Source organism: Euphorbia lathyris, chromosome 8 (genome assembly GCF_963576675.1).
Source record: "Euphorbia lathyris chromosome 8, ddEupLath1.1, whole genome shotgun sequence".
NCBI lineage: Eukaryota > Viridiplantae > Streptophyta > Magnoliopsida > Malpighiales > Euphorbiaceae > Euphorbia > Euphorbia lathyris.
In genome coordinates this window covers 64,563,567-64,587,992 of record NC_088917.1, presented here as the reverse complement: position 1 = coordinate 64,587,992, position 24,426 = coordinate 64,563,567, and the positions used below count along the sequence as shown (strand labels likewise).

Here is a 24,426-nt window from a genome sequence, read left to right as displayed (position 1 = left end):
TAAATGAAAAAGTTATAGCTAACAAATATAAATCTGATTAGATGTATGAATTTCACTTGAAATGAAAACACTGACAAAGAACAGAACACTAAAAGTGTGAGAATAAACACATAGATGAGAGGAGAAAGAATGAAGATAATTTTCCTTCTTCTTCCTCAAAGTACATCTAGGGTCCGTTTGATTTACTTGTTGTTTGCTGTTATGGTTTGTTGTTTCTCAGCTACTTTTCAGCTATAAAAGGCAAACAATGATGTCTTACCGAACACCTAAAACCCTCATTTTTAAAGTGAAAAGACAAACAATGAGAAAAAATTAAGTAATCAAACACCTTCTAGTTACTTTTATTTAGATAAAAAAAATCATATACACTGGCGGAGCCAGAAATTTAGACTTGGGGGGCTAATTTTAACCGTGCGGTTGATGATAAACTTTTAAAGTGAGGGCAAAATTTTTTTAGCCTCCAACGTTTTAAAACTGTAAAAATATTATCATTTTTTAGAAACTAGCATTGAACTAATAGAAAATTAAATATGTTTATAATGGTAAAAACATAATAAAAATGAATTTAAAAGTGTTATCATAATAAAGAGTCCATCTAAATTAATTAATAGTAGTATTTTATAATTATTGAGAAATAAAATTAAAAAAATTAAAAAAATTTAAAAGAAAATGAGGTTGGAGGAGTTGAAATAAGTGTTCTTAACCATCTCATCTACCTTCAAACATTGAAATAATACTACATAAAGTTAATATATACTTATTTTAGGGAGGCTAAAGGAAACAAATCAACTGGTGGCTAAGGAACTCCGACCTCCAAGCCCTGGGCTGGCTCCACCCCTAATCATATATATTGTCACTAGCGGGAAAGAAACAATACAGTAAATTTCAAGAAGCAAAACCTCCACACGATTAACATCAATGAAACGTTTATCTATCGTGTAGATTTTGATATGTGAAACTTAAATCTTACTACACTTTTTTTAAAACTTTAAGTTGGAATATAGTCCTAGTCCCAATAAATAAATAAATAAGTGGTTAAGTAGAAGGGTGGGAAAGGGAAAGGCATAAAAGAAGCCACGTGATTTGATTGCAGCCATTATTGTTATTGCCAGATAAAAACAACCAAAACATGGATGGATGTGGTCGGCATCGCCCAACCATAACCTAAATACTATTCATCTCTCATAAATCCCATCCACATTTTCTCCTCATCGACCTTGGGATTTCTTTATGACCAGACCCATATTATGAGACTTTAAAATATCAAGATCGGGATATGCGATTATAATATTAGAAAAAAAAATGTTTTATAGTTGAATAAGTAAGAAATTCTTTTTTAACATGTTTTAATCTATTTTGTGAAGTATGTAATAACATTCTAAGGCACATGTAACATATTTTCCGCATTTAATTTACTTTTTTTACAAATGATTAATTGATTATATTTTATGCAAATTCAAGTGGCTAACTGAACATTTTATGCAAGTTCAGGGAGCTATCGAAACACTTTGAAAGTTGAAGGGGCCAATCAACCATTTTGGACAAATTCAGGGGGCAAATGATGTATTAAGCCTATAATAATTAATCCTTTCAATTTACAAAAAAAAAAATCCACGCTAACATTACAATAGAAATAAAAGATATCTAAAATATTTATTGGTACATCTAACCAATCTTTTCAATTTTCAATCTTTTCAATTTTGACTAATATATTTTATTTTTATTTTTTCCATTTTTTCAATTTTATAATTTTAAATTTCTGCTCTACGAATTTATATGATGAATTAGATTTTGAAATTGTATTTTCTTCATTGTCAAGATTTGGTATTACTTATAGAGTAAGTGATGACTCTTATTCTCATTCTTTATGTTTCTAAAACAATCACAAACCTCTTTATATAAAAAAAAAAAAAACAATCACAAACCGATCATCTTTAACTATGAATATAATGGTACAAAATTACATTAAATATAAAAAGTGATGTCGCTGAACATGAAAAAATCATCGGTAATTTTGTTATTTCTAAAATTTATGACAAATATGACATCCTAGGCGTAATTGGCTATCGCTGATTCTTAAGAAAAAGGTGTTTCTTTGTTTACTTTTGTTGATTGACTCCAGAAATATTTGGTTCTGATTCCTATCCTACACCGATCTTCTGGGTAGGAAAAGGTTTGATTATAACACATTACATTCTTGATTCTTCACAGATCCATTACTGACTTGGATATCGAAAATCATTTCCCTCATCTTCATCGATGCTTTTGGTACATCAGCCTCCATCATTTTCATGAAAGTTTCAAAGGTTTAAGCATATACTCAACTTTCTTGGTTTCAGTGTTACTTATTGTACTTGAATAGGGAGATTAAAATTCATATCCTTTGAAGGTTAGATTTCATTTATGAATTAATTTCTTAAATCATGTATATTTTGTGTGGCATAAAAGTCATATCTAATGACTGACCAATATATAACTTATAATTTCATTGAATATTATGAATATCATCAGAATCATTGATGGTTTTTGATACAAGTTACAACAAAGCTCATAATTTATAAACCTACTTTATAAATATCATCATTAATTATTGTTATAATTTTTAATTTTATACACATTAAGAAAAGAAAAAAAAATCCTCAATATGAGAAGCACAAAAAGAATCACAAGTTAACCCCCGTAGTATTTGGATCTTGGCAAGGGGTGAATTTGGCTGTATTCTCTCCATTCCGACAAAAAAGGTACCAATATTTTATGTTTCATACCAAGATTGGGGAAGAAGATTCATCACCATACATCACGCAAGTACCTCCCATTTGTTTGGAGATTCTTCACCATGCTCTCTGCCTCCGAACTCTTAACAGATCCCTGAACCAACACAGTACATTTTTATCAGAACCCATTTCAACTCGGGTGGAGATTCCACAAGAGTCGCTTTCTTACTAGTGCCCGGAAAGTAGAGCATACCTGTTCTTGGATAATAGTGTGGAGTGTTCTGTGGACGTCCTTAGCCATGCCTTTCGCATCACCGCAGACGTAAACATATGCTCCTTCAGAAATCAGGTTCCAGATTTCTGAAGCCTGTATGTTCCACACAGTCAAAACATTAACTTTACTGCTGCTTTTAGATAATTATCAAAAGAATACTGAAACTTTTCAATATAAAGATGGCTGCTTGTTCTAGTACCTTCTCCATCATTTTATGCTGCACATATTCCTTTGTAGGTCCTTGGCGTGAAAAGGCAACAATCAGCTCAGAAAGTGCACCACTTTCAACAAAGTTGTTGAGCTCTTCTTTATAGATATAATCCTGTAGTAAATTAAAAGCATGTTAAATTACTTATTAAAAAAATTAAAAAGCATGTTCAATTATATAAATATTCAATTCAATGACAAAATTGCCCTCTACCAACCACAGGACATTCTAGAACTGGCAAGTACATTGCTTACCATTTCACTGTTCCTGCAACCAAAGAATAGTACGGATGACCCCAGATCAGCTCCAGCTTCTTTCAGGGCTAACCTTTCCTGCAAAATAGAATGCATGATAAAAGCAGATTAGCTTCATAGATTGCAAAATGATGATGGACTATAAACCGAAGACTAGATGTCTGCACGGCGAACCTGCAAGAAACCCCTGAAAGGAGCCAAACCAGTCCCAGGGCCAATCATAATTATTGGAACCTTGGTATCTTTAGGAAGCTTGAAGTTAGACTGTCTAACAAAAATTGGAGCCGAACTGCATTCAAGGCTTTTCTCCGCAGGCACAGAGTTCTGCAGGAAGAATGGGTATGAGATACAAATGAAATAATTTCGAGAGTATAATTTTCAATAGACTACTGAAACAGTAAAGAGAGCAAAAATTACCTTCATCCAAGTTGAGCACACTCCTTTATGCACCCGTCCTGTTAGTGTTTTGTCAAGAACCAATGCACAAGTAACATGAATTCTAGTGGGTGCCATGCTGCAGAGCGTAATTTCAGATGGTAAGAACAAAAGCGCACATTTAACCAGAAAATGGTGAAAGACTAATTTCAAAAATTGCTCTGCAAGGCAATATTTTCAGTTTTTCTGATACTAGGATCCTTCAATATTTCCATCGCATCAAATTACCCTAAAAAAACATATTTTTTCCATAGATGAGTTGGGGAGTATTCACCTTGGAGATGATGAGATAGAATAGTATCTAGGCAGCAAGCGGGGAGCAACTGAAGCAAAGAAGACACCAAGTGGGGGCTTGGCTGATGGAAATTCAGCCATAACCTCAAGGAGGCTCCTTTGATTGGCTACCATCCACTGTGAATACTCATCCTGCATTAAGTGCAAAACTAAAATTATAATCATGTGAATTAAAAAAGGATGTTATGTACAAATTTGATACTGTAATATTTTGCAACCTTTCCAGCAGGTGAAGCAAGATGCCTTAATCTGTCAGCTTCAGTTGGATCAGTAGCATGAGCTGCTAAAGCAAGTAATGCAGACTGGAAGCACAGACATAAGAAAGATTATTTAATCAGTTTGTCGCAGAAAGAGAAACTCATGCGCAATTGATCTTAAATAATTCTAAAAGACAACTGCAAAATGCAAAGAAATGAGTAAAGTGAAAACCTTCTTTGGCGAACTCAAAAGATCAGCATATTTAGTAAGAGCTGTTCTTAATGAACATGGTGGGAAAGGAGGCAGCAAGGAGCTTCCACCAAGTGGAGTACCATCTTCTTTATCAGTGTGGACAGAGAAGTAAGTATCTGGGGACAAGCCTAATAATTGCAATGCTTCCTCAACAGTTTCTTCAAGATTCTCACAATTCACACCAACATGATCCCCCGTTTCATATCTAAGGATTTGTACATGCAAAAGGTTGAATGATAAGCAACAACAGAAGACATCTTTTGTGTAAAGGTGTAATACATTGAACGAATACCATTTTGATTCTTTGAAGGAATAAATATTAATATAGCAACTCACGTCAGTCCAGTGCCAGCAATGTCAAACTCCAAATGCGTGCAAGAACGGTCAGATGCAGGTGCATGAAGCTCCTTCCTCACAGCAACATCAGCCCTTAATTGTGAAAGGAACAGATCAATGAAAAATAAGAAGTACCATAGAATACAAAAGGTACTCAATATACGCAATTTACTGTACCTGCATGGATGTTGAGCATCATGAACAGAATGGCCATTTGCATTACTCCAATTTTTCTCTTTTATTGGTGCATCTTCTGGATCATAAAATACAACCCTATATTCCAATACAGCAGCTGTATATGGGGTAGAAACAGTTGTTGTATCATCCTCATCACGAAGCAATTGATCCAACTCAGGCCACACCTCTTCTTTCCTGAAATACCAAGCAAAAGGCATAAGACTTTTCATAAGGAAACAGGCTGTGAAATACAGAATAGAAAATCAAGCTACAATTACCAAGCAGAAAAGTCATCTTCAATGCATTGGTCATCATCTCCAAGACCAACTCGGACAAGACGCTTTGCACCTACAGAATGTAAAGAACAAAAAATATTGATGAAAAGACAATTTTTCCAAGGATAATGAAACAGCATCAATTGGTATACTAAGACATTCAATCAGGAATCGTATGAAAATGGATGAGAGTACAGCTAGTCAACTTGATTTTTGATTGAAATCTGAGCAAATTCTTTTCAATAACTTCTATTTTAAAGATACAATGCATATAGTGCAGCAGAACTACAATTACAACAAAAGCCTATCACAAAGCATATTTATTAACGATCATCCATGCAAAAAAATGGATAGATACAAACTCCTACAACTATATCCAATCATATTAGAAATATCCTAACCATGAAACCTAGCTTTCAAATATCAATTCATTAAGTACTAATTACATCAAATTCGTCAAACACATAGTAAAGGGAATCAGAAAATATACCCTGTTCCTCGAAGATCTCATCCAACACTACAGCAATCTGTTTAATAATAATAAAAAAAAAAAACAGAAAATGTGAATAAATATTATTCAATTAATTGTAAGAAATGAGAAATTATAGCAAAACTACGAAGATTTACAGTCCCATACCTTATTAAAATGTTCATATTGTCTGTTGCCAAGGCCAAAAATCCCAAAGTTGAGGTTCTGAAGCCATTCCCCTCTCTCTTTTCCCTGAGGGCATAATCATATACAATTAAAAAACTGTAGTCTGATCCAGGAAAAATCAACATGAGGACTTCTTAAAAATGGGGAGAAATCCAAATCCAATCAAAATATACCTCAGTAAACCATTTATAGAACCTTGCTGCATTATCTGTTGGCTCCCCATCTCCATACCTAAAGCCAAGTGATCCATCATGTTAGAAGAATATACCAACGAGAAAACCAAGAAACAAAAAGAACATAGAAGTATGCACAAAATACTCACGTAGCCACAAAGAACAAAACAGTGGACTCTTTCTTCAATTTCTGCTCGTACTCATCATCATCAGCAGCATAATCATCCTATCAAGAATCCAATACTCAAAATCAACACCAAAATTAACAGTTCAAAGACATAAACAAAACCAAAAACACAGTGAAAGAAGAAGATGAAAAACGAAGTCAAGCTTACCATATCAATAACTTTAAATACTGCCTTTTCATACCGCGCTTTTGCCTCTTCAGCCAAGGCCTATTACAATTCAATCCGAAAAAACAAAATCAAACCCATGAAATCCCAAATTATGGGAAAAAGTATAATAATTGATATAGTAAGTAATGCTAAACCTTAGCAAAACCTTCAGCGGTACCGGTTTGGGTACCGTAAAGGATAGTGACCCGTTTCTGACCATCATCAGGCTCAGGTTCAAGCTCCTTAACAATCAACGGTTTCGGAAGATGAGAATCAACGGTTTTCGGTTTCTGACTCCCGGATCTTCTCAAAATCAAGACCACCACACAGCCGATCAAAACAGCGACGGAGGTAGTTAAAATCATAACAAGTTCTTTATTCTCGAGAAACATAGAGGCCACCTCTGCAACAGTTGAATCCGAAGACATATTGGAGGGGTCCATATTTCCCTTGATGATAGCAGACATGAAATCAAATGGAGAAACCTTCATGGAATTTGTTGAAGATTGCATCGCGGAAGAGTATAGCTATGAAATTAACTATGAAGAAACTCGAATGGCGTGAAACAGAAGAGAAGAGAAGAGAAACAGAGAACACAGTTCGGGATTACTGATCGATTTTAGTGTTCTTCTGCTTCTTCTCTGGACAGAAGGTTGAAAATGGAGGAGGAGGAGGAAGAAGAAGAAGAACAGAGAGGGTTGGGTGAGAGAGAAGAGAGTAGGAGAGAAATGAAGGGATTTTAATAAGCAAGTGAAAGAAACAGCTGCGCGCCCACCAAACCAGACTAGTCAAACTCACCTAACAACATATTAACCATGATTAAGAAAATAGATCACAAAGAAAAAAAAATATATTTGTTTTATTTTATTTCTAATTAGTATTTACAGTATTATTATTAGGCTTAATACATCAACAGTCCCTAAATTTGTCAAAAAAAAACTTGATTGACCCTTTAACATACATTGTACCTCATTAATCATTTCAATTTGTTTAATAACATATCGGCCACCTAGATTTATTTAAAGTGGCCTATTGACCCTCTTGATTTGTTTAAAGCGGTCTATTAGTCTCTGAACTTACTTACATTGATCAATTTGTCTTCTGAACTTGTTTAAAGTGATATAAATTGCAATTTATTTAAATCTATTAAAAAATTTAAAACTTAAAAAATAAAGGTCTAATTCATCATTCGAAGTTTTTAAACAAATTAATTTTCTATTTTATACATGTTTATGACACTTTTATAAGCTTATGAACTTAATAAGTTTAGGAGAGGTAATAGACACTATATAAGTTTAGGGGTCATTTTTTTAATATAAGTCTTTAGTTTTTTTCATAAAAATAATCGACACGTGATAGCCAGACGGCGTATATTTGGATGTCATGTGTCATTTCGGTTAGAAATATGAGTCGTCTCATATTGACATAACACTCATGTCATCATTTTGATGTTTTTCAATCACTGTAATCGTCATAGTGATCTAATTGAGACAAAACTCAAAGTTGAGTGATTTTATTAAGACAAATTGAAGTTGAGTGATCATTTTAAAATAATCATTTAAGTTTAATGACTAACTGTGCATTTAACCGTTGCAAATGATGTATTAAACCTTTCTGAAGTAGTTTGTCACGTGAAGTTGATTGTGGTGAAATTCCAAAATGCCCCTCTCTGTCTCTTATGCCACCCCTTGCTCAGAATAATTTTGCGACAATATACCTTGATTTGTCATTTCTTTATAAACTACAGGGGCTAAGTGTTAATTTTGACCCAAATTGTATTGCAGAAATTCAGTTTGATTTTTTTATAGTATAAAATATTCTAATTTTATCGATATGGTAAAAACCTCAACTCAAAAATTACATTTATGATTTCTTCAGAAAAAGAAAAAAAAAAGATTTCATTTATGACAGAACATTTAGTACAATGTATCTCTTTTTCTTTTCTTTTTTAATATAGAAAAATTAAAGACGAAATTCCTTGAAAACTAGTAAAATTGAGCAAAGATTTCTACTACTCCAATATTAATTGTTTTCTTTGATGAAGTCAAAATTAAACTTCCCCAATATTATATCTAAAATATATTCATATAATATTGCCTTAAAGCATTATTTGGTCCATAATTTATCCAAAATTTTATCATTTAGTCTCTGACTTATTATTTGGTCACATTTGGCCCCTGATTTATTCTAATTGGTGAAATTTAACTCAATTTATATGAATATTTAACGAAATCGTTATCTCGTTGACAAGTAATGATATTTTAACATTTGAACTTGACACGTGATATTTCTTAAACATATAATTAATTAGATTAAAAAAAAAAGTAAAAAACAAATCCTAAACTAAAATCGATTAAGTTCAAATGTCAAAATATTGTTATCAATAAGATAACGATTCGGTTAAATTTTAATTCAAATTAAATGAAAATTCACCAATTGAAATAAATTAGGGATCAAACGTGGCCAAATAATAGATCAGGAGTTAAATAACAAAATTTTAGATAGATCAGGAGTAAGATAGTTATTTGACCCTATAATATATTCAGTGAATAAATATAAGCTAATCAATTTTATTTGTTATTCTGCATAAAATATTTTATTTTCTAATGTTTGAAGCGTAGAGGAAAAAAACAAACTAATAAAGGAGATCAAAAAAACTAAAAAGTACTAGTAATTAATAACTTCTCAAATTATTAAAAAATTGATTTATTTCTACTGTTTTTTTCTAGTTTATCTGATTTTTCAGTTCGAGATTCGTCAAACACTATTTAAATAGAACTTCTTCCAATTAAATTTTTTTTTTAGTATATTTGAAGCTTTGAACAACTTAAGCCAACTTTAATTAGTATTTATTTTCTACTACTTCATTAAAGAGAAAATAATAATAATAATGTTTAAAACTTTCTTTTTTTTTTTTTGAAAATTTTAAACCTTATGTTATTTACAAAACAATTCAAGAATACCGTGTTTCTTAAATTAATCCTAAAATTCAAAAGAAATCCTAGTTAGAGGATAGAAAACAAACACAAGATCACTAGGTAAATTACACCTATGGTCTCTGAACTTTGCAAATTTTCATAATATGGTCACAGAACTTCATAAAAGCAATTGCATTTTACATTTTGTTATAAATGTGGCCATTAAACTTTAACTAAGTTCTCAAAATGACTCTTAACGACTTCAAAACTTTTTTTAATATGTTTTTTTAATATTCAAAAACACGTGCAACATATTTTTCATGTGCGTCTTAATTTTTTGCAATCAAGTGATTAATTGAATATATTTTAGTAGGTTGAATGACACTATCAAAACTTTTTAAGCAAATTAAGAAGGCTTTCAGAATACTTTAAAAATTCAATGCCAATCAAACTCTTTTGGATAAATTGAGGATGGTGATGTACTAAGCCTTTAGTAAAACTTAATTTTCCACGTGATGACTCATGGGCGTTTAACTTTTGCATCATTTTGAAAATGAAAAAAATCAATCAGTTTTAAAATTAACAAAAATAAAAACACTAACGGGGCGTTTGGTATTCTATTGGGATAGGGATAAGGATAAAGGTCGAGATATGGACAAGGATAAATAGTTGGGATAAGGATAAAAATATAATTCGAGAATTATTATTCAATGTTTGGTACATGAGATAGGGATAGGGATAAAATAATACATTTTACTATTTTAACCTTATTTAAACTACATAACATTAATTTGAGGGATAAGATGGACTTTTCCATCCTATTAAAATCGCAGGAGCTTATCCCACCTCCTTATACCACCCCCCTCCTGGGTATAGGATTTGAGGGATAAGAGACTTATCCCCCGTCTGTCTCACTCTTCTATCTCACAAACAAACGCGGGATAACTTATCTCGTGTTTTTTATCCCTATCCCACCTCTTATATCCCTCATAACAAACACCCGTAAGTAAATTAGTAGTTCCATTAAAGTAAAATTTTCCATATAATAAAATTTTCTCTTAATTAAAATTTAAAGGTTAATACATAGAAGCCTCTGAAATTTGGGTGAATAAGTCACTTTAAATATATTTAAGTGATAAATACATGGTTTCAAATTTAGAAGGTTAACGGCATACTCTACAAATTTAACATGTCAATTTTTTTTTGCCAAATTCAAAAGAGTACATACTGTATTAAACCAAAATTTAAAAATACAAAAAGCTCTTTGTATATAATACAATAGTCTATCACCGTTTTTTTAAATAGGCAGCCATTATTACATGTTTATTAAATCTAATGTTTAGGATGATTTGAATCTCCACCCTAAAATTTTAATAAACCTAAATCTTACGGATTTATATGAACACTACTTTACGCAATACTATCTCATATGACGAAATAGATAGAATGATCAAAATATCATCTTTGAATAGTACAATCAAACTCTATGATGATAGTAATCTGGAACTCCTATATAATATAAGCAATGTGAAAATAGGAAAAAATGAAAATAGAAAATAGAATTCAACTAGAATTAAGTAATACCTTTGAATTCAAAACCTTGAAGATATTTAAAGCTCTTCAATATTTCATATTGTTTAATTATTAATGATATGTGATAATTTGGGATGAGCTTTTCGAGGTCATTTCGATGCTTGAGATTAGATATAAAAAGAATTAAGGATGGATTGAGGATCAACGACACTATTCTGATTCTTAAGTTAGCTAAATGAGAATGATACTAAAAAAGTATGTATTGAAATGAGCAAAAGGAATATTAATTTTTAGAACTATGTACCTACATATTTATAGGAGGATTAGATTGTGTGCCTTAAATGAATTAGAACTCACGTGGCAGTTGCTCAATAGTGAGATCTGTTGTCAACCTGAAATGTTTGTACTGTTTGTAACTATGGTTCATCAAATCAAGGCACACGATCAGAGTGGAATGTGCATGACCTTGGGCTTTTCTTTGATTGGTCCATGTGGTGTTGGCGGTTACTATTTATGGACATAATGCCTCATTGAGCCACGTGTAATATGGTTAATTGTTCATGAAGAAAACAATTCCTATTTATAGAGCTTTTGAGTATCCACTACCCAATTAGCTCATTGATAAGTGCATAATTCAACAATAAATAACCCCGCTTTTGTGCTTTATTATTATCGTGTTTTGTTATTTTTGCGGGTTTTATTGTTTGTTTTTGGTATTTCCATCTCTACAGGCCAATGATGACTAAAGGGATATAAATTGGGTTTAATTTGGGCCGAGCTGATGTCGGGTCGTGATCCGGAGCTGATTGGGCAGATATTGGTCTGAGTCAGAGTTAGTCTTGCACAAGACTAAGGCAGTTACGGGCTGACAGTTTCCTGGTTCGAATAGGATTGCTTTCCTGATCCGGATTGAACAAATTTGAGAACAAGATTTTCAGCTGAAGCACGAAATTGTAGGAGACAAATGAGGAGGCAATTAATTTCAAATTTGAAAGAAGATTCTGAAGCAAATTGAAAGGGATTTAGTTCCCTATTTTGAGGGCCGTAAGGGACATAAGAACGAGAGATTTTCCAAACCCTAGAGTTCAGTTTTACATTTTCATTTTTATTCCAGCAGAATTACACATACTTTTGATGGCTAACTTTTTAATTTCGGTTAAGGGATAGTTCAAGGGATTCTTCTCCGTTATCGTGAGATCGTTGTATTTCACTTTTCTCATTTGTTAAGTCGTTTATTTGTTCATTGTGTTCAGAGTATTATTCTCAATTGATTATTTGTTCCATGAATGGTTACTGCAAGATTGTTTATTAGATTGAATAATCATAAGGCTGATTCGGTTTATTAGAGTTTCACCTAGGACAACCGAACTAAGTAGCTACTGACTATTTGAGCCAAGCTAGGTTCGTGTTTGGAAGAACGGATCCAAGTCTGACAAACCAGAATTCGTATTCCACGTGACATTAACACGAATCAAGTTGGGCTTATCTAAGTCGAATGTACAGATAAGTTAGTTTATAATCGCCGACGCTGAGAGACGATTAACTAAGATCAGGTTCTTCTATTTCTTAAAGCTGTCAGTAAATTAAATCCTAGGCGCTGAGATAGGATTGTTTATTGGTTAGGAACAAGTTATTTGTCGTGCTTAATTAGTTCATTATTAAGGAAGAACATTCAAACTGACCCGGCAAAAACGTGAGAATATAACCTAATCTGTCGAGTGAAGCACCCTGGGATCCCCCTTAACTGAACTTTTCCAAATATTATTCACGAACCATATTCAAGCTCTGTTTTGTTTTTGCCATATCTTTTACTTGCTACATTTGATTTAATAAGTTTCACAATTTTAACCCCCCATTTAATTATTTTGTTAGGTCGTTAGAAGTTTTAAGTTAATATTATTCCCTTGGGTTCGACCTCTACTTGCTCTATTACAAATTATTCGTTTAGGAAAGTTGGGATTATTTTTGGTGGATTCGGCACCCATCACTCATCAATTTACTCAACATTCTCACTACTTCAATTGGCAGATTAAAAGTGAAAATAGTGCATCATGGTTGAAGATCATAGCTCTAAATCTACTTAGAAAATAAGAGTCACATTTTTTTCTGTTTTTGCACAGTTTGTGCTTTTACAGCAAAATTCAAAAATTCATACCTCCTTTATTACAAGTCAGTCTGATGTTCATGAGTAATCCCAAGATTTTTTGTAATTTCTAGTTTCAGAATTCCTTGTCACTATTCCAAAATTCCGTTGTTTGCTACCTCGAAAAGTTTATCAAAATTTGCAGATCGATTTTCTTAAAAATAACAATTCTTCTTCCCACTTTACTTTTTCTTTTATTTTTTTATTTCTCTTTTGTTCTGTTTTAGTATTTTTTATTTTATCAAACCATATACTAAAATTATATCATATACTATTTAATTACATAATAAAACTGAAATTAAAAATTAGCGCACAACAGTTGGAGATATAAAAAATTAAGTATTTTAAGTTAAAATTAAAACCTTAATAGTTTAGGAGTGTTTGGTTACCTACTTTTCAAATTTTGTTTGACTTTTCACTTTAAAAAATAGAGTTTTAGGTGTTTGGTTAGATACATATTATTTGTTTTTTATAGTTGAAAATATCTTTTACAAAAGCAGAGAAATTCTGTTTCTTTGAAAAAACTGCATTTTCTAAAAGCAAACAGCAACCCGTAATAACAACTAGCAAACAAGAACAGCAAACAGCAAGTAGCCAAACGGATCTAAAAATCTACTTTGCTTAAAAAAGAAATAAACTATACATTAATATTGCCGCCAAACAAAAAAAAAAAGTTAAAACAGAATATTCTAAATCAACCCAACACTATAATATATATATGTTTAAAATAAGAAAATAATACCAGTAATAATAATAATAGTAGTAATAAATAGTCCTAGAAGTTGCCATTTACGGTTTGTAGGCACCGTCTATTATTTATTGAGACCAAAATAAAGTCTTTCAGAAATTAAGTCCATTTCATTTTCAACTTCAACATTTTACAAATGTTTAGATAATCTATTCTATTTTCCTACTCCAATTCTATTTTTTCATACTCTATTCTTAATTATACCATTACTATAATAACACTTTTCTATTTGAATTTATTAGTTTTTTTTTTTGCTTTTGCCGTTATATGAATTTTAACTTTGATTATATATATATATATATATATATATATATATATATATATATATCAAGATTTGATGAATAATATTGATACTGATAAGAGAAAAAGAAAAGGAGAGAGCCCATATTGTGGTTCACGCCTGCTCTGCTAGGGTTCTAGCAACGACTTAGGGTTTTGGCCGATTTTGGTGCACCTTTCTTTCTACGCATCTGGTTCGAATCCGTTCGATTTCTTTCGGATCATCTCACATCTGGATTAACGCGATGGCTGAATCGGTCGATGATATGTTGAAAAATTTGAAATTAACAGAAGAAGAAGATACGGTGATTGAAGTTGCCGTCAGTCCGAAGGCAACATCGCAAAGATCCCTAACCTTAGCCGGAAAACTTGTGTCGACAAAACCCTTGAATATAAAATCTCCATGGCCAATGCGTTTCACAATATCTGGAGAACAACAAAAGGTTTCACGTGTAACGATTGTGACGATAACGTGTTTCTTATTGAATTTCAATCGTATAGAGACCGTAAACGGATATTGCAGGAATCCCCATGGCACTATGATAGGAATTTAGTGATAATCAAAGAGATTGATGGGGGTGGATCTTGTTACTGATGTGGATTTTGCACATTGTGAGTTCTGGGTCAGACTTTACGATATCCCGCTATCATGCCGGTCTGATGAAACAATTGCAAAAATTGCAAGCAGACTAGGGGATGTTGCTGCGTTGGAAGAGAATCGACCAAATACGCTCCGTTTATCAGAGCTCGGGTTAATGTGGACATAAACAAACCTCTATTAAGAGGCGTTAAGCTGAAAGTTGGTGGGCAGGAAAGATGGATTAGCTTTCGGTATGAAAAGCTCCCAAATATCTGCTACGATTGTGGAATCATCGGGCATGTACATGAGGACTGCACTGCTGAGGTTGAAGAGAGGGAGGACGGATTTTGGCATTATGATCCATCTTTACGAGCAACTCCAACTAGACAGCGCAAAGTTGAATGCGGAGCGAAGGCAACCAGGGAAAGGGAAAAAAGAAACAAGGAAGGAAGTACCACAACATCAGGCTCTATTATCCGAAGAGGACTCTTTCAGGAGGCTCAAAAAGAGACTGTGGACGAAGAATCAGCCTCTGTAAGTTGTTTCCCTGCGACGGGGATGGTGGAGAATCAAAATATTTAGTTCCTTCTGAATAAAACAAATCCAGACAAGGTGACCCAGGCAACTTATAAGAGACGGATCCCTGAGACCACTAATAAAGATGATGAAGAAGTGGTGTCCACTCCTGCACAAGAAGCCAGCGAACTAACACCAAATTTACTAGTTATGGATTCGGAATATGGGCTAACTAGCTCTCTCCCTAATGGGAACACAACAGAAAAACAACCTGCTTTGCGCCATGTGAAAATAAAAAGGTTGGCTAGGGGTACTTTAAAGCAAGTAGCAGGAATATCAGGGACCTCAGCAACTCCTCTAGAAGGAACAAAATCAAAGCGACAATATACTGATATGGAGGGGGTCGAAATGAATTTTGAAGTGGTAAAATATAAGAAATTAAACTCAAATGACTAGAGGGTGGAGGGTGGAGGCCGGAAGTGGGCCCCACCCTATGCAATGAAAATCTTAAGCTGGAACGTCCAAGGTTTGGGCAACGCCTGGACGTTCCGAGCTCTCAAGTTAACTCTGAGAGCATGTTGCCCGTATATTTTCTTTCTCATGGAAACAAGAATGCGAAAGAATGGAAATTTTATTCAGAATGCTTTTTTAGATTTTAATGTTTTTTGTGTGGATGCGATTGGTTCTAGTGGAGGGCTAATATTGGGGTGGAAAAAAGAGTTAGATCTATCAATCAACAGGTATTCCCAACACTGCATCTATTTCCATATCAAACAAAATGATAATGTGTGGAGGGGATTAGGGGTATATGGTTGGCCGAAAAATCAAAATAAAAGGCTCACATGAGACCTTATTAGCTTTCTAAGCAATTGTGATGATTAACAGCTGTTGACATTTGGAGATTTTAATGAAATACTCTGGAATTCTGAAAAGAAAGGGGGCAGACTACGTGATAATAGATCAATGGAGGCTTTTCGTGAGTGCTTGGTAGAAAATAACCTTATCTCTTTCGACCAACCAAACCAGCCATTTACTTAGTTCAACCGGAGGGCGGGTGAGGAGGCTATTTGGGAAGTGTTAGACAGATTCGTCGCTAGCCCGTCATGGCATCAACTCTTTCCCCATTCAAAAACAAAAATACTCCCTCATGTCTGTTCTGATCACAACCCAATTGTGGTTGATACTACGGCTACGCCTTGTGGAATTCCAAAGAGAAAGGCACAATTTCGCTTTGAAAATATGTGGGTTGGAGACAATAGGTGCAAAGAGGTTATTGCAACAAGTTGGAATCAGTCTGCTGCAAACAATATTTCCTTCAGTGATAGACAGAAATTGGTTGCTCGAGATTTAGCTGATTGGAACTGAGCTGAGTTTGGGTCCCTGGGACAACAAATATGGTCAGTCACTAGACAGCTTGAAGAAGTGCAAGGACAAGCTGATCCGAACCAGCGAAACCGTGAATCTGAATTGGGAAAACAACTGAACAAGTTACAGGAGAAAGAGGAAATCATGTGGAAGTAGAGGGCGAAAACTGAATGGCTCAAATCGGGTGACCGGAATACGGCCTATTTTCACGCAAAGGCACCGACTCAAAGGCGTACAAATACAATTCATAGGATTAAAAATTCTAATGGGAGTTGGGTTGCAGGGCAAGAGAATATTGCAAAGGTAATTACTGAATACTTTGCTGACATTTTTAATTCGAAAACGCCTTCAGGGGAGGATGAGTTTATTCAGGCGGTGGACTCACGGATCAGTGATGAACAGTACCAGTTCCTATGTGAGCCATTTTCAAAATAGGAGGTGACTCGAGTAATGTTCCAAATAAATCCTACAAAAGCTCCGGGGCCTGACGGTATGTCTTCTTATTTTTATCAATCATACTGGGATATCATTGGCAATGATGTAACGCAGGTTGTGCTCAATTGTCTTAACTTGGGGGTAATGCCAGAAGGGGCAAATCACACGACAATTGTTCTTATTCCAAAAGTTAAAAATCCTGAAACAGTGAAAGACCTTCGGCCTATAGCGTTATGCAACGTTATATATAAAATGATTTCCAAGACCTTGGCAAACCGGCTAAAGGAGGTTCTATCAAAAATAATTCATGCTTCTCAAGCAGCCTTTGTACCAGGAAGGCTTATTACGGATAATGCGATTATTGCCTTTGAGGCATTCCACAGTATGAAGGGGTAGAAGGGTAAGAAGGGGAATTTTGCGCTTAAACTCGATATGAGCAAGGCATATGACAGGGCAGAATAGAGGTTTCTTAAATTAATTTTGGCTAAAATAAATTTTCCTGATAAATTTATTGAGCTGATTATGCTATTTGTATCCTCTGTAACTATGTATGTTCGCGTTAATGGTGTTTTGGAAGGTTTCTTACAACCAACATGGGGCCTTAGATAGGGGGATCCTATCTCCCCGTACTTATTTCTCATATGTGCAGAAGGTCTATCCGCGGCGCTTCGACAAGCTGAATCTCAACGAGTATTACATGGTATTAAACTAGGCCGTAATGGTACTAGTATATCACACTTATTCTTTGCTGACGATTCACTCATTTTTGGCAAAGCAAATTTGGAGGAAATCAGGAATGTGTCTTCTATCCTCAACAACTATGAAAAAGCATCAGGTCAGATGATCAATCATGATAAATCCGAATTGTTTTTTAGTTCTGGTATTCCAGAGAATACGGGAGCACAAATTTTGGCGATCCTAGGAGTGAAAGAAACCAGCTGATTACCTCGATATCTTGGTCTCCCAACGTTAATTGGAAGATCAAAAAAGGTGATTTTCTCAGTAATTAAAGAAAGAATTGAAAGACGGCTAGTGGGATGGAAAGAACGACTTTTATCCATTGGGGGTAAGGAGATATTGATTAAAACAGTTATACAAGCAATACCTCAGTATGTTATGTCTTGCTTTATTCTCTCGGATTCATTATGTATGGATATTCAACGTCTTATCAGTCGCTTCTGGTGGGGAGGTAGTGAAGGAAAGCGACCAATGTACTGGTTATCCTGGGAAGCAATGTGTCAGTCCAAAAAAGAGGGTGGCTTGGGATTCCGATGGTTAAAATCTTTCAACTTGGCCCTGGTTACCAAGCAATGTTGGCGCCTATTACAGAATCCAGGATCACTGTGTGCGCGAGTACTGAAAGAAAAATATTATCCGAATTCATCGGTTTTGGATGCACCTGGTTGTTACAGATCAAGCTATTTTTGGTGAGGAATTTTTAAAGCTCGTGTGCTATTGAAGAAAGGATTAATGTGGAGAGTGGGTACTGGTACTGAAATTAAAATATGGGAAGACGGCTGGGTGCCTGGTTTGAATGCGCGAAGACCCCTAATTAATCTACAAAATCCAATGTCGGTACTAGTAAGCGAACTAATCACCCCTAATTTATCCTGGGATCGGTCTATGCTGTCAAAACATTTCCTCTTGGATGAGAAAGAGGAAATTCTGAAAGTACCGTTGAGTATCCGCCGACCAAGGGACTGCAGATATTGGAGACTCACCAGAACTGGTGAATATTCGATCAAATTAGCATACCACTTAGCTGAACAGAACCGAGCTGGGGATGATAATCGAGCGTCATCATCGTCGGGGGCGAGTGCATTGTGGAAGAAGATCTGGGGCATTAATGTCCGTTGAAGATTTGACATTTTCTTTGGAGGCTAAGTAGGAATATATTGCCAACTAATGAAGCCATGTCGAAGAGAGGGATCAATTGCTCGGATGTTTGTGCAAGATGTTTATCGGCGGGTGAAGACAACCTTCACGCCATTAAATCCTGTATTGCAAACAAGCAGGTATGGAAAAATTTTGGTTTCCCCCTTCGGCTTGACAAAATCGAAACCTCTGATATACAATCGTGGGTTTAGTCGTGTTTAGACAGATTAAGGGAAGAAGATGTCGGTCGGGCAGTGTGTGTCATGTGGTGGCTTTGGTATAGACAAAACAGGTTCGTTCATGGTGAGGAATGGATGGATGATGAGATGCTTATATCCAAAGCACGGGACTTTATATCAGAATGGCATGTAAGCACGGTGAGCAACACTAACCGAACCTCTGAACTGTTAGTCCCTGATCCTAAAAAGACTTGGTATCCACCTCCGCGGGGCGTTATAAAGATTAATTGTGATGCCTCTTTTGGAGAAAATGGCATTGTTGTTAGGGCCGGATTGATAGCTCGGGATGGGGAGGGAAAGATACTTGCATCAGCTGGGATACCACTTAACCCGTGTGATTCTACAGAAGCAGCGGAACTTGCAGCGATCATGGCGGGTCTCCAGCTTGCTCAGGACTGCTTTTTCCCTCATATCTGTATTGAATCTGACGCACAGATTGTCATCGACACCCTATCCGGCAAGCGGATCCCTCAGGCTGCGCTACAATTTCTTTATGAAGATGTTGGTAATTTTAGCTCGGGTTTTGCAATTTGTAGTTTTAGTTTTATTCATCATGAGGGGAATGTTCCGGCTCATAAACTTGCTGTGTGGGCCATGGATATTAGTTCTCTGTTAATCTTTATAGAAGATTGTCCATCTTGTATCTGGGAGGACGTTTGTAATGATGCTTTAAGGCGTAATTAATATCAAGTCCAGATTTTCATCAAAAAAAAAATATTGATACTGATATTTTTTTCATTTTAGATACTATATGTCATTACAGGGCTGCGAAACATCCCTGATGAGTATGAGATTGTTGTTGAAGCCCTAACCCGAGGTCCGATTCCACTATCTTCTCTCTATTTTTTTTTATATATGGATGTGTTTAATTTGTCTTACTCGTTTTTCACAGTTCATTTAAATTCATATGATGGGAAGGGAATCAAGTAGTTTAATTAAGTAGATAAAGGATCTCCAGTCACCTCTAGTGTTAAAAAGGGATATATAGTCCGAATATAGTTTGTCATTTTCTCTGTAATGATGTTTCAGGCAATTAATTCATGAGATTTCGTTTAAAAAAATAAATAACATTATATGTCACATCCGTGTCCCTAATTTTAGTTATTATACCCTAATATTATGTTACATTATATTTATTTATTGATTAGAGAGTTAATTGGGTATTATGGATATAGTTTGGAGGCTAATTTCATACTTTAAGTGTAAAATTAAAAGTTTAGGTAAAGTTTTAAAAGAAGTTAAGTTTAGAGGGATAAAAAGGGAGATTTTTCCCATTGGGAACAAAAATTCCCACAAAACTGACCTCTATATTAGTGAATATAGGCTGCAATTTTCGAGTTGCACTTGTTCTTCATCTCTCCTTCTTTGTTCTTCAAACACTCAAATTCATCAAACTTTGATCATACCTTGATATTTAGAAATTGAACCGTCGGATCAAGCTGATTTTTTTTACAGTAGCTTCTAGACATCCTAATACACATTGTGGTTGGTGTGATTTTGATTTGGAGATTTCTATCATGGGTTCGACCTACACTGATTAGAGGGGCAAATTTGAGGTTTAATGTGCTAATTTTCTCAATTATTGCTAATGTAAGTAACTATCAACTACCCTTTTAAGTTTTTATGTATATATATGTATATACAACTCTATACTTTCCAGAAAATCAAATTTTTGTTGGGATTTTTGCCATGCATTTGATTAATTTGAGTTTTTATGATTTAGTTTTGAACATGAGTTTAAAGTTAAGTTCAAGTAATTATATATGTATTTGCATGTCAATTTCCACCTATAATATATGTTTATGTATACATGATTTGAGTTTGGTTTTGATAAACTTAGTATATTTGATTAATATTTGTGTAAGATTTGATATTTTGAAGAATAGAATTCAAAAGAAAGTGTATTGAGATACTTTATTGATAATTGGTTTGTGATCAAAGGTATATGTATATATAATAAGTGGTTTTCTATAAATTTATTTCTCAAAGTAAATTTGAGTTTTAATTAAAGGTTGTTAAAATATTAATTTTGATGAAATTATGATTTATTGAAATAAAGTCTATATATGATTATTTATGTGTTATTTTTAAGAAATTAAAGTTATTATTGATAAATATATCAATAAATTATTTATTGGTGATTTTAGTTCAATAATGAAGTATGATTTAATATTTTGGAAATTGATTGAGTAAAGGTATTAAGAAAACTCAATGATGTTGATTTATGAGTTATATATATATATATATATATATATATATATATTCCTGATTTTAGTTATATTAAAGGAGTATTTGATTTTAAATGATTTTGTATTTTGAGCAATTTTTAGTGAATATTTGAATAATTGTGGTTCTTTTGCGGAAGCCAAATGGTTTATGGTTTACAGTTTATGGTTATGAAATAATTATGAAATTTGATTGTGAAAAGAGATTTGAGCATGTTATAATTTTATGATATAATATTTTTAGTATCCATAAAGAGTAATCCGGATAGGTGGTTTTTATTAAAGTCTGTATTTAGTGAGAAATACGGCTGTGTACACAGTTGAAAGACCTATCGGGTATGACAAAGAAGTGTTGAGTAAGACCATGCGGGATAGGCAAATTATGAGATATCTCGATTCTATTATACTGTGGGGATTAATACATACGGGGATTATCTCTCGGGTGGATACGGTTTGTGAAGTATTTATTGAGATACGATTTATGAAGTATTTATCGAATTATGGTTGATTTGATTAAATGATTAATTGCAAATTTATTCGTTTTATATAATTGAGATTTTAAGCAAATAAATATATATATATATATATCTATAGCTATTTTGAGTATATTTATTTTTTGTAGTTGATAATTACTTACTGAGATTTTTGTCTCACATTTTTAAATGTTTTAATGTTTTTAGGTGAGAAAGTACAGAATAGAGAGAAGATTACCGACCGATTAGGCGATGATCGGAAGTGGTTGCTTATTGTTAGAATTATTATTAGAACTTTAGTATTTAACTGTATTATGATGAAGTTGGTAAATATGTTGAAGTTTTAATGTAATAGGAATATGGATTTGTTTAGAATATACATTTAAGAAGAATACCTAGAAAAGTGATATTTATGATATTTGGAGACTATTAAGTGTTGATTGTGATCTTTCTATTTTCACGCCCGATGCCGATTGAGATCGATTAGGGTCGGGTGTGACATTATAGTTCGTTTTTTGTTTCTTTCTAAAAACCGAAAATTACCCCTAACGTTGATAAATTTGGTCAATTTGAGAAATAATTCATCAAACTGTCTTCTCGGTCATGAATAATAGTGTCTGAAATTGATCCAATTTATCAACGTTAGAGGTAAAATTGGTGCAAAATTACAAAATTGATATGCAATTGGTGTAAAATAATAATAATAATGACTGTATTTTATAATAGTGTCTGAAATTGATCAAATTTATCAACGTTATGTATAAAATTGCTATTGACTACAAACATTAGGGGTAAAATTGCACCATTTTAGACGTTAGGGGTAAAATTGCACCTGACCCAAAACGTTAGGGATATTTGATGCGTAACAACCCGAGAATCCCGAAAATGGATGATTACGAGTCGGAAACATTATAATTTTCATTTTTTATCAAAAAAAAAATCATGAACATAATGCATGACAAATTGAACGATTTTGCATTTTTCGTACTAAAAATTGAACAATTTTACATTTTTTGTCCAAAAATTTTTTACGTAGAATTTTGCCCTCCGCTCCCTCAAATCCTGGATTCGCCACTGATTGAAAATATATATGTAATTTGTTCTATTTTTTCTTTTTCATTATTAATCCCTTTTTAGATGGAATTTTTCGTGTTGGCAAACCAAGCTTAATTGGTAATAACTTTTGTTGTATTGTTTTAATTAAAGTTTGCATGCTTTATTTTTTATATAGATTCTAATATTTAGGCATGTGCAGTGCATGCTTAATAATAATATTTTAAAAAAAAAGGTCAAAAAAGAGTTTCTGTAGTTGGTCTAGGTTAGCAAGCCATGTTACTTAGCTTAGCTGCCAGAAAATAAAAAAAGCACACACAAATTATGAGTGGAGAAACATAAAAAAAAAAAAAAAATAATGTGAAAAAATATTCTTAACGTTTGCAAATTTATCTCTAATATATAATATATAAAATGGTGCAATTTTACCTTTATGGTTAGAAGTTAAGAGCAATTTTATCTATAACCTTAATAAATTGGGTCAATTGGAGAAATAATCCATCAAACTATCTTATTGGTCATGGATATTGTCATCTACACTTCCTATCTGCATTATTCTTTATCACTAGTAACAAATCACAAAGATATGATTAGACGTGAATTTTAAAAATAAAATAAAAAATATACTGTATTTTATACGAGTTGGACAAAAAAAATCCAAATATTTCACCGAATTTAAAAAGATTAATCTCCAATTTTATTATTAAATCATAAAAAATATGAAATCTTTTTTAAAAAAAACAATGGTTATGCAATTGGTGTAGAAAAGGAACAAATTATCTATATCTATAATGATGTCTGAAATTGACCGAACTTGTCAACATTATGGATAAAATTGTTATTAGTTGTCAACGTTAGGGGTAAATTGCACCATTTTAGATGTTAAGGATAAAATTTCTTTTGACAGTAAACGTTATAAGTATTTTTGCATCTTATCCTATAAAAAGAATAATATTATATATTTTTGGAAGAGATAGCACACAATTATTTATTTATTAAAGAGGAAATGTTAAATTTTGGCTCTATTTCTCAAATAGTGGCTAGCTGTTAGCTAGTAGCTGATTACATTAGTCGTTAGAGAATTATCTTTTTGGTTAGCCTATTGTGTAAATTTGTTTAGTAGAATTTAGCTAATTGCTAATAGCTGATTGAGGTTAAAGGGTAGTAATTAGGAATAAAAATGTCATTCAAAAGAGATTGAGCAATATGAATACTCATAAAACCAGCTTTTTTCAAAATTAGCTTTTGGGACTTAATAAGCTCTTTCAAACCTCCATTCTTCACCAAATACCACTATTAGGGCTCGTCTGCTTTGCGGAATAGAAGGGAATAAAATAGATATTCCTAAAGAATAGTTATTCTCACATTTGGTTCGATTTTTTTTGACGGAATAGTTATTCCACAGAATCCATATTCCTTATTTTTCATAGAATAGTTATTTTTCAATTTATCTAAAACATAGTT

At 33.3% G+C, this 24,426-nt stretch overlaps 1 protein-coding gene across 1 annotated transcript; it reads right to left on the bottom strand.

Moving 5' to 3' along the window:
* Nucleotides 1–2,458: 2,458 nt before the first annotated feature.
* Nucleotides 2,459–7,298, bottom strand: LOC136202347 (NADPH--cytochrome P450 reductase 2). The gene is made up of 18 exons (XM_065992909.1): nt 6,736–7,298; nt 6,581–6,640; nt 6,395–6,471; nt 6,246–6,303; nt 6,055–6,138; nt 5,908–5,944; nt 5,421–5,490; nt 5,143–5,337; nt 4,966–5,058; nt 4,609–4,834; nt 4,398–4,481; nt 4,160–4,311; nt 3,868–3,964; nt 3,625–3,774; nt 3,451–3,528; nt 3,188–3,310; nt 2,968–3,081; nt 2,459–2,868 (listed from the first exon to the last, which is right to left on the bottom strand). The coding sequence occupies exons 1-18, from the start codon at nt 7,090–7,092 to the stop codon at nt 2,788–2,790; spliced, it is 2,136 nt and encodes a 711-aa protein (XP_065848981.1). The 5' UTR covers nt 7,093–7,298; the 3' UTR covers nt 2,459–2,787.
* Between the last annotated feature and the right edge of the window lie 17,128 nt (nt 7,299–24,426).

What these genes read in the sequence shown, in the direction of transcription:
- LOC136202347 (XM_065992909.1), bottom strand. Translation starts at nt 7,092, where the DNA reads ATGCAATCTTCAACAAATTCCATGAAGGTTTCTCCATTTGATTTCATG. An exon ending in TCTATAAATGGTTTACTGAG is followed by an intron (nt 6,139 to 6,245) that starts GTATATTTTGAT and finishes TTATGCCCTCAG; the next exon opens with GGAAAAGAGAGAGGGGAATG. An exon ending in TGAGATCTTCGAGGAACAGG is followed by an intron (nt 5,491 to 5,907) that starts GTATATTTTCTG and finishes TACATTCTGTAG; the next exon opens with GTGCAAAGCGTCTTGTCCGA.